Source organism: Acipenser ruthenus, chromosome 1, assembly GCF_902713425.1.
Source record: "Acipenser ruthenus chromosome 1, fAciRut3.2 maternal haplotype, whole genome shotgun sequence".
Lineage (NCBI taxonomy): Eukaryota > Metazoa > Chordata > Actinopteri > Acipenseriformes > Acipenseridae > Acipenser > Acipenser ruthenus.
Genome location: NC_081189.1, coordinates 74,528,783 through 74,540,588, shown reverse-complemented (window position 1 = coordinate 74,540,588; position 11,806 = coordinate 74,528,783). Strand labels below are relative to the sequence as shown.

The 11,806-nt window shown below is 34.4% G+C and overlaps 1 protein-coding gene across 1 annotated transcript in view; it reads right to left on the bottom strand.

Annotated features, from left to right (window-relative positions):
- Positions 1–593: 593 nt before the first annotated feature.
- bdh2 (3-hydroxybutyrate dehydrogenase, type 2) overlaps positions 594–11,806 on the bottom strand; it is a 14,291-nt gene continuing 3,078 nt past the window's right edge. The window contains exons 3-10 of the mRNA XM_034034521.3: positions 10,313–10,391; positions 8,998–9,094; positions 7,032–7,140; positions 6,144–6,204; positions 5,848–5,961; positions 3,393–3,451; positions 2,966–3,058; positions 594–869 (exon numbers count right to left, since the gene is read on the bottom strand). Of these exons, the coding sequence (XP_033890412.2) occupies positions 816–869; positions 2,966–3,058; positions 3,393–3,451; positions 5,848–5,961; positions 6,144–6,204; positions 7,032–7,140; positions 8,998–9,094; positions 10,313–10,391 (666 nt within the window). The 3' untranslated portion in view covers positions 594–815. The remainder of the gene's footprint in view (positions 870–2,965; positions 3,059–3,392; positions 3,452–5,847; positions 5,962–6,143; positions 6,205–7,031; positions 7,141–8,997; positions 9,095–10,312; positions 10,392–11,806) is intronic.

Sequence of the window (11,806 nt, the reverse complement as noted above, 5' to 3'; positions counted from 1 at the left end):
ATTTATCCTGAAATCATGTGAATCACTACAATTTAACACAGGTGGAGGCCAATTAACTTGGTGTGTGATTTTGAAGGCAATTGGTTACACCTGAGCTAATTTAGGATTTCTATTACAAGGGGGGTGGACACTTATCCAACCAAGCTATTTCAGTTTTTATTTTTAATTAATTTTCTACAAATTTCTAGAATATTTTTTTCACTTGGAAGTTGTGGGGTAGGATGTGTAGATAAATGAAAAAAAAAACAAACGATTTTAATGCATTTTAATTCCAGGCTATAAGGCAACAAAAGGTGAACATTTTGAAAGGGGGTGTAGACTTTCTATAGGTACTGTATATCCAATACAATTTATACTGTAAAGTCAAAGGACGGACAGAATCAAGACCAGTTTGCTTCTCCCTGCGATGATCTGGGGTAATGTTTCTTCCACAACAGTAGTACATCTTTATATTCACCCACTTGTAATTTGTTAAAAGAATATTTTTTTTAATGATCTTTTAATAGAATGACTGGGTAACAGGACATAACAGACTTTGGGAGTTGAAGATATAAAATGAATATATGGAAAAAATAATAAGATCAGACAAGTGATTAATGGGCCTTCTGTTTATTCATGGTTTCTATAATAAGAAATCATACCCCTTATGATTCAATATTAAAAGATCAGTCCAATTTGGTTAACTCCCCATTTAAAAACACTGAATTTGTACTGAACAACAGTTTACAAGGTAGTAGTTTAATTAAGCCATTGTTATTTGCTCTTGAGTAGCCAGGGATTAACAGGTATCTTCACTGGCACTCCTTGTGCTGTGTTCAAAGGCTCCAGCCACCATCAATGATTTGTTCTGTGCCTGTCACGTAGGCAGACTGGGTGATAAAAAAGGAAGAAATTCTGTTTTACAGACAATTTAACACACTGAAGGTCACATAGTGAATATAAAATTACAAATATATATTTGTTTCTGTGCTATAATGTATGTTTTATAGGAAATACTTTTTTCAGATCAAGTCTTACTAATTTACAAACTATAATCAAAGCTCATGGAATAGTTTATGGTGCTGGAAGACAAATGATGTGTTATCTAATAGCCTTATGTAACAGGGCTGAATATATATATAGTGCCTTGCAAAAGTATTCAGACCCCTGACCAATTCTCTCATATTACTGAATTACAAATGGTACATTGAAATTTCGTTCTGTTTCATATTTTATTTTAAAACACTGAAACTCAAAATCAATTATTGTAAGGTGACATTGGTTTTATGTTGGGAAATATTTTTAAGAAAAATAAAAAAATGAAATATCTTGCTTGCATAAGTATTCAACCCCCACACATTAATATTTGGTACAGACACCTTTCGCTGCAATAACAGCTTTAAGTCTTTTGGGGTAAGTATGTACCAGCTTTGCACACAGTGTCGGAGTGATTTTGGCCCATTCTACTTGGCAGATTTGCTCCATGTTGTTCAGGTTGGTTGGATGACGCTTGTGGACTGCAATTTTCAAATAGTGCCACAGATTCTCAATGGGATTGAGATCAGGCCTTTGACTGGGCCACTGTAGGACATTCACCTTTTTGTTCTTGAGCCACTCCAATGTTGCTTTGGCCTCGTGCTTGGGATCATTGTCCTGCTGAAAGGTGAATTTCCTCCCAAGCTTCAGTTTTTTAGCGGACTGAAGCAGGTTCTCTTGCAGTATTTCTCTGTATTTTGCTCCATCCATTCTTCCTTCAGTTTTAACAAGATGCCCAGTCTGCTGATGAGAAGCATCCCCACAGCACGATGCTGCCACCACCAGACTTCACTGTAGGGATGGTGTGTCTTGAGGCATGGGCAGTGTTAGGTTTGCGCCACACATAGCGCTTTGAGTTTTGGCCAAAAAGCTCTATCTTGGTCTCATCTGACCACAAAACCTTTTCCCACATTGCAGCTGGGTCACTCTCATGCTTTCTGGCAAACTCCAGACGTGCTTTCAGATGGTACTTTTTGAGTAACGGCTTCTTTCTTGCCACCCTCCCATACAGGCCAGTGTTATCCACAGCTCTTGATATGGTTGACTGGTGCACCATTACTTCACTCCCAGCCACTGAACTCTGTAGCTCCTTCAAAGTGATTGTTGGCCTCTCTGTGGCTTTTCTCACAAGTCTCCTTCTTGTTTGAGCGCTGAGTTTTGAGGGACGGCCTTTCCTTGGCAGTGCCTGGGTGGTGTGATGCAGCTTCCACTTCCTGATTATTGATCCAACTGTGCTCACTGGGATATCCAAACACTTGGATATTATTTTGTACCCTTTCCCTAATCTATGCATTTGTATTACTTTATCTCTAACTTCTGTAGAATGCTCTTTGGTCTTCATTTTCCTTCAGATTCACAGCCTGACCAATGATCCTTCAACAGTGGGGTTTTTATCCAGAAAATGTGACAGCAACTTTAATGGTTCACAGGTGGAGGCCAATGGTAAGGTAATTGTGTCCTCGTTAGGGCAATTTCTTTCATCGGTGTAAACTGGGAGCTTCCACAGCACAGGGGTTGAATACTTATGCAAGCAAGATATTTCAGTTTTTTATTTTTCTTATTTCCCAACATAAAACCAATGTCACCTTACAATAATTGATTTTGAATTTCAGTGTTTTAAAATAAAATATCAAACAGAACAAAATTTCAATGTACCATTTGTAATTCAGTAATATGAGAGAATTGGTTACTTTTGCAAGTCACTATATATATATATATATATATATATATATATATATATATATATATATAGTGACTTGCAAAAGTATATATATATAATATTTAAAACTATTTCTTGCTTAGTGTTCAGAAAAGTCTGGACTATGTCATCTTTTTACTTTTTCGCATTCATATTTCACTTCATAATTTAAAATTCAGATGTTTTACACAATAGTTCTTAGCATAATTACCGGATTTATAAAATGCTGTATTCTGAAATTACTGTACTTACTTCATCAGAGGCTAAGAATACACAAAGATGAGCTACTTCCTCAGCAGTGCACATTCTTCCAGTTTTCTGCCTTGCTAGAAAATCTTTTAATGCCTACAATGAGAAATTAAGACCAAGACTGACCCACATTCAATAATTTTGTATTATGAGTACAATGATTGCTGTGACCTTTATGGACATGGATTTTGGTACTAACAAAGGCTGAGGGGTGACAAAACTGAAGGAGACCACCACAGGCTACCAGAGGTGAAAGTTTTAACATTTAGAGTTTTCAGCAGCAGTTGTACTTCTAAACAGAAACTCAAGTTTCTAATGTTTTTTTTTTGTTTTGTTTTTTTTTATAACAAAGTACAAACAATCCCATAGATTAACATCATTGCTTTTTATTTGACCAATGATTAAAAATTTAGCAGTCTGTCTAATCTACCTGTTCAGGGTTGGGCCTGGCCTGGATCCGTTCTCTCAGTGAAGGCGTGTCTACTGTTCCTTAAAATCAAACAATACATAGTACATACAATGAAAAGATTATTAAAGTGGCTTGGAGTCCATTACTAGTTGGTAAAAGACAGCCGAGGGTTGTGGTCTCATATTGTGAAATGTCAGTAAGATTTTACCAGCTTAACGTGTAATATACCATGACCTCCATGCACTGACAAAACACATGGAAATGTGACATATGTACAGGTTCTGTCATATAATGCTATATTGCAATACTCTCAATAACGAAATACTTTCCTTAGCTGGAATGGTTATCTAGGTAATGTAAAAATGTATGGTGTTACATAAAACTATATTTACACCACTGAATAATTCTAATGATAGTTTCCCCGAGAAAAAACGTGATTGAACCTTAGGTTGCAGAAAGATTGATGTACTGCAGAATCCTGCAAAAAACATTTTACTTTTAATCTTGCAAACAAACTTAACTCTACATAAGAACAAATTAAAGTGTATTAAAGTTCCATTAGTCAGAGCTGTGAGCTTGTAAATACCTGTGCTTTGTCTCTCTGGCTCAATCCAGTGCTAAATTGAATAAATACAAAGTCAGCTAGCTTCTGGAAGCAGAACACACCTTTCACAGTACTGAGAAAACTGAGAGCGTGTTTATTTTTATTTTTTTATTTCTTCAAGTCTATTTTATGTAGAATCACTTTGAAGGAATTCATGTGTTACAGAACACCCTTCAAAGTTTAGAAGAAACGCATTACGTTACCTTTTTAAACATATTGCCGACTCCTTTGACATTTTTAATCATACATCATGGGCAATTCATTTCTCAACATTTACTCGCCAAGGGAAAAAAAACTAAAGGATTGCAGTGTATCCTGATCTTGTTGCAGGAGGGGGTATGAACTGAATACACTGCAGTGTTTAGAAGAAAATTATCTTTCTCCTGTCATGTGTTCCAGGGTAAAAGGTGAACAAAAAGTAAATCCCTGGTTAATTTACCTATAAAAAGAAGTCTAAAATATGTTAAAACACAGGATAAAGCACAGGTAAAATAATGAGTTTCTTGTAAACAATGTAAGAGGTTCTGGAACACAAAGCAAAATACTTTCTTTTCCCCCAGTAGTAAGGGTTTAAACTACTGTAATTAAAACCGCATTAAGGCGAGGATTAAAAAATAAATACATAAATAAATAAATAAATAAATGGAATTAATCTTGGAATTAATAAGTTAGTAAAGTTTAAATGTTTGGTGCATTTAATCTGCTGTATGGTTCAACGTTGTGTTTCTACCTCAATGAACTATAAAAGATACAATTCTACAAATAAACCGTATTTACCTATTAAAAGGGCAATCACAGAAGAATTTCTGATGCTGAAATCAGAGCCCTGGCACGTAATTGTTAAAAATGTGCTTCGCTTTTCATTAGGGACTATAATGAGCTGTTAAAATATGGTCACAAGTTGGCATTATAGAAATGCTAATTAAAAAAACACACCCATACAGACTCAAGTTGGGTGTGCATAACTAGCAATCACCCTTGTATATCTAAAAAGTACCAGTACCTGTTAGAAAGCACTATTGTTTAACAATTTGTGAAGACTCAAATGGTAGAATGCTATTTTTATTGAGCCCAAACCCAAGAGACAAGGGACTAATGTATTACTTTTTATATACACTGCAACACAAACCTAGAGCAGCTGTACTGCATTGATAGAAGTATTTGTCTGTTCTAAAATGAAGTAGCATTAATCTTGTTTCATTAAGATCAGTGCAACTTTAGCCTCATTAGGGTTGCTAACAGCATTATAATCCTGACTTCGAGTTGAAAATATTGCACAGAATGTGTTCTGACAAGAAAAGGTGGAATTCTTCCATCTTTCAATTGGTATCACAATGCATTTAAAAAAATACAATCCACTACCACCTAAATAGTAATTAGACCCTCCACAGCAGACATTACCTACAGATAATTGACCTTGAGGATGCTAACCTGACACTGCAGACATTATCTAGCTGGCCATGCTAGCTGTGTCATGTATTTTTTCCTATAAATGACATCTTAAAAATAAATCTAGAAATACAATTCACTATAATTACAAGGACAGGGTGAGGAGTTACTTTTGTAGCTGTTTGAGTCCGATTGCAACATAAAACATGCTACAAAAGGGTAGATAAAATCCCCACGAGACAGCATTCCTGGGAAAGTGTGAAAAATCATTTGATTTAAGATCTGAATTACTGTCAGCAAAACTCAGATAAAACTTTGATAAAAAACCTAATGAAGTGTGTGCTATCTAAGGTTTAGAATACTAGAGAATATTAACAATGCATAGGAAACTGGTCTGACAAGGAAATAGCTTCTAATATTATCAGTAAACATTCCATTGATAGTATCTATTCTTCTAAATTGACAAATGCACCATATATTTACCAGGGCATATACAGTTGCATCTTATGCCTTGCTCAATGAAGTCAGCTGCTACAGATTTGGTGAGCCCAATAACAGCTGCCTTCGATGTGCTGTACACACATCTATTTACAACTCCTGTAGATAAAAAAAGGACATGTTAAAAAAAGAATAATCATCCTGAAAAAACATGCATGCTTTAAGTCTACTTGTCTATTTTTTTTATTATTTTTCTTTTGCTGCTTGTGTTCATGATTAATAAACATTTTCTTATTATGTCTCTGTACAGTAAAATGTAACTATATCATAAAGGGTTTTACCTTTTATACTAGAAGCCACTGAAGACATGTTTATAATGTTGCCAGACTTTCGAGCCAACATCTGTTTAAAAAAAATATACTGTATGAAAACTCCTCTTCCAAAAGGAGACAACTCTTTGTTCTCTTCTAAAATTTTACCGCCGCAAATTCAGTAATTTTTCATTGCCATTTTGCAGTTCCCATTGTTATTACTATGCATTTGCTATAGTTTACCAGGGGTTGCCATGCTTTTTAATCTGCTTTACCAGGCTTTATTACACTTTAATATGATGTGGTAACATTTTATAAGGGTTATGACAATTAACTGTCATTTAAATGTATAGTGCATATTTTTCGAAGGCTATCTTCTTGAAATATGATTTTATATGGGTCCTTCCAGCTCAATTGAACCAGATTCTGGGCTGATGATACAAAACAACATGCGACAGAGAAAAGGATTCCAGGGTACAGTAGGTCTTGTGTGTCTGTGTAAAAGAACAGCCATGCAACGTATGCTTCATATGGTGAGCATGTGTCTAAAGCGGGTAAAAATCCCAATTTTGATGACCAGTGTAATGTTAATATACTTTTAAAGCTTGTTTCAAGGGCTTTCCAACAGAAACACAATTAAATGACCCTGGTCCACCTGACTTGGAATAAACCATATATGTTTACTGTAAAACTATATCTGTATAACAAAAACAACATTTCGGAAAAAAATGTAATGCTCTAACCTCCTACTAATGCATGCAGTAGCAGAAGCATGTCCATTTGACTCAAAGGGTGAAAATGTGGCAAACGGGAAGCTTGTTTTCACACAGCTAAAACTACAGTTGGACAATGTAAGCTGTTTGGTATGTTTCCTGATAAGATAAAGTGCAGCATTAAGAATCAGGTGCTTGAAATTACCTGCGGCAGAAAAGCTCTTATCATCAGGTACATACTACGAACATTCAGGTTCATTGTAAAGTCCCAGTCCCCTTCTTCACAATCCAGGACAGTACCATGGTGGACAAAACTGGACAGTGTAAAAAAAAACTAAATGTCATATTGTTGCACTGAAGCCCAATAAGAAGTTGCACTAACTCTTTAAGAATAAGTATATGATGTGACATTAATCTATAGGTGAAGTAACAACATGTCCTTATATTCTGACGTCAAACAATAGATAAAATGAGGCTTAAATCCCAAAAGACTACAGAATACTATTAACAAACAAGACTGTTGTAATTATGAAGTTGCTTGACACGTTTATAATTGAAATGTTAGTGATTTACTTTGATAGGAAACAATCATTTGGTTTAAGTACATATAGGTAATGACAGTTTTTGTTCCAACTGGTAATACCTTAGGTTAATACATAATAATTTGCAGTTCAAAATGGGTTCAATATACTGTATAATGCATACACAGATACATATAATCAAGCCCATTTGTAACTCACCTTTATACTTAAACTGTGAGTTACAAATGACAGTAATACTATATTATGTTTTAGTTGTGTTTAGTCATGACGTGTTAAGACGGCAAATATCAGCAACACATCTGTGTTCTATGAACCAAAACAAAGCATCCTGTATCCTTACAAAGGTTTTGCAGTCGCAACAAATCTACACAATACATTTGAAATATGAAAAACCTTTCATTTTTTCACAAACAAAATTCTACACATTTTTTCTTTCCTTTTACAACATCATGCTTTTAGTTTCATTCGAGTGTAAGAATGAGTCTATGATGTAAGCGCTTAGATGTATTACATTATTTTTTAAAAGTCAGCCATTACTGATTGCCTTGTTGCAACATAACATTTTTTTAGGATCTATGTTTCAAATCTTATAAAAAAAAACATCTAAATTATTTTTTTCTTTTCAAAAGATCTGGCAACCAAGGTTTGCTCTTTCCTTAAGCAACGATGAAACTAACCCAGATCTGTAATGATGACAATCAAATCTAAACAAAATAGGTCTCTTTTTCAAGAGCCATTCAAAAAGTAAGAATCATACCCATTGAGGTTGCTAAACTTGAATTTAGTTTGTGACATAGCTAAGGGAAAATACAAACAAACACTCACGTGACCACTGGTAAACAGTCAATTATTATTGGACGATATTCATGATTAAACATGACCAAAAAAATAATAGTATACAATTGTGTATCACAATACCTCAAAGTTGAAATATGAAAAACCAGTAATTTGACAGAGCACAATATATTCTCAGTGGATTACAAATTGTGAAAAGGGCTAAGAAAAAAATTATAAATTATAAATATTCTCACACGCCTTTTTTATGACCCCCTCACCATTTGCATTGGACCCTCCCATCATTTGCACATTCAAACTTAGGCAGTGAGTGTATACAACAGAAAAAAAAACAACCTACACAGATCACATCAAATGCCCAGCCATGATGCGATTAATGGCTACCTGCAAATTAAAGTAATAACTAACTTAGCAGGTCAAAACAGCATAATCTTAAAAGTATTATTTTCCTATGGTTGTGGGTTCTTGCCCAGCCAAATTAGTTAAAATTGTACTCAACACAAGTACCACCCTGACCTTACTTATAAAGTCTCACTTTGAATGTAATCTTTCAAAGAAATGAGGAAGAAGCAACATGTTTATTTCTTGAAAGCAACAAGTTGTATTTGTTAATTATTTTATCCCTTAAACATGCATTTCAAACTCAGGGCAATGCACACGTGACCACATTACGGGACATATTTTTAAATCACTTAATTCCTATTTTTTGTAGGAAAAAAAAAAATCTAAATGTAAATGTGTAGTTAGTAACTCTTGAATACGTTAGTGAGCTAGTTTTCGAAAGAAAAAAAAAAAACAAGATTTAACAGATATTTCAAATAAAAATGAACTTACCCTGCAACATTAAATAAGACATCAACTTTGTCAAGTTCTTTGGCCAGAACTTCAATTTGATCCTTCTTGGTCACGTCAAGAACTCTGGTCTTGATACCTATTATTGAACAGAACAAAGACATACAACTAATACTAAGAACATGCATGGCATCATTTTATATGGGGTAAAAACCCAAATTATATGGGTTTGCAGGAAATATGAATTTCCCATGAGAAACACTATAATCTATTAAATGGCAACAGATATGGATAACACCTAAAAGGGTGTGTGGTTTTTAGCCACACCATTCAGATATAGTTGTGAAATTTGTCTGATTAGGATTTAATTTCATTGTGATTAATATTGGTGAGCATGAATAACGTTAGATTGGAAAGTCCTTCATGTTTTTCAGCATCCTCACTTTGCCACACATGCATACAGTTTCAAGTGTGCTCTTTTAGACACTGCCACGGTATCATTTTAACCAGACACACTACTGAACAGGATTTTGAATTAGCTTGGGCTATCTTCCATTCAGTAAGGCCATTAAGGTTTGCCTTTAAGATACAGTCAACTCTCAGTTATCTGGTCTAATGGAAGGGAGGGATGACCAGGAACAAAACACGGATAATGCAAAACCTATAAACTTATAAAACACATACAGTATACTGTACATACTTTATAGTTTCATAAAGTAGTCAATCATCCTTGATTTTTTCATTGATTTCCTCCTAGACAAACCACTTGAAGAATCAGAGATGCTCGCGTATGAAATCACTAATTCCATATTCCACTGAAAGTTTTTAAAGCAATACCTTTTTCCAGCTTCTCAACTTTTTCTTGAATTGTTAAAAGCATTACGGTTACGTTTACTTGCCAACATGTTTGCAGTCACAATAGCACTGACATAATAATTGAACCTGCGCATGCGTAAAAGAATGCGTACTGTACAGTATACCTGTATTTTTCTTCCTTTTTTGCAAGCATGGTTAATCTGCAACCCGGATAATCTGCCCACAGATAATTGAGAGTTGAATATGTCCACATTTTTGGTAGTTAATTTTGGAACAATATTACAAACTATATACATTTTTATGCAATTTAAGTGCACCTAATTACATTGTCATCAATTATGTACTTTAACATGACATGATTTTGAACTGGAGCAAAAGCAATGCCACCAGCTGGACGTCATGCTGTAGTAGTCAATACTGTACAAAAGGTGGCAGCACTGACCTTTAGATTTCTTTATACAAAAAAATAAACTACTGCAGTCTATAGTGGTAATTCCTTTGAACAGACAAACCACAGGAAATTGAATATGATGTAGTTTACCTGGGTACTGGTGTAATTCTTTAAGTTTGTCTTCATTGACATCTGTAGCAATAACTTCAGCCCCTTCTTTTGCAAAAGCCTGAATTAAAATGATTAAAAATAGACATTAAAGGAAATCGACCCTCCTTCAAGTGTCTCTGTCAATATATCTACACACTACTGCATGCTGTAACCCTGACTTCCAAAAGAACCGACAAACACAGTTCAACTGAGTCTGTCCATTTATTTTGTTTGTCAAATACTTTGAATAAGCCATGAATTTATAAATGAAATTATATTTTTAGTATTTATATTAAGAACTTTGAATAGATCTGGAAAGTATAATTGAAATATAGTTTTAGCATTTATGTTAAGAACTGTAGAATTCAGCTATTGTATTAACACACATATATGTATATATATATATATATATATATATATATATTATATATATACACACACACACACACACACTTGCACTGAAATACCCGGCGTTGCCCGGGGAAATTCAATATTTCAATACTTCATGCATGACAAATTGGGGAACGGTAGCCTTGTGGTTTCCTAGAAGTTACCAATCTTGGGTGTCGCACAATGCGCTCGGGAGAAATGTTTATATTGAGAGTCAAAGGAGCGGTGTTAAAAAACGGTAATATTGGCAAATTATGAGTATGTAATTATTATGAAAATTGCTATTTTCTGAGCACAGTTCTGTATTGTGGCACATGCTCAGAAATACTGAGTAAGAGCACAGCCAGCACAGATATTCTACTACTGGCACAGCATTCAGAAGGGCAAAGCTGAAGAGACTGTGGAAGCTCTATCAAATATATTATATTAAAATATTTGGTTATGTGTTTCAGATAAATAGTTTACATACCCCAATGGAAATTTATAATTTCTAGAAATTTTTCGAAAACAAAGAATTATAGGAAAAATCTTTTGTAGCAAAAGTTTTGCTTTTGTGGATGAGGAAAAAAAGTTACAAGAAATAGATTTCTACAATTATTTATTTCAATTGGCAAAACTCAAAAAATGCTAATTCAAAAGTATTCATACCCTTTGATGCTATGATAATATTGTCTACAAGGTGCTAGAAATTTCAATATGATAATGCAGAACCTAATTCTAGAAAAGTCTAGAAAATGCTGAATTGTAGGTGAACATTCTTAGAGAGTATAAAAGAGTTAGTCATAGGATGATTGCTGTCATCACCAATAAGTCAATATGGGAAAAAGTAAAGAGCTATCTGAAGACCTTAGGCAGAAAGGTATTTATTGTCATAAAGCTGGAGAAGGATACAAGAAGATTTCCAAGCATTTGAGTTTCCCAATTTCAACTATTGTTTCTATAATCAAGAAGTACAAGACTCATGGTACTGTCACAATGCACCCTCGGTCTGGAAGAAAGAAGGTTCTTTCACCACAAGTAGAAGAATTGAGGAAGGTTAATAATCCGAGATTGACTGCCAAAGATATTCAAAGTGAATTGGCTGATATTCAAAGTGAAGTGGGA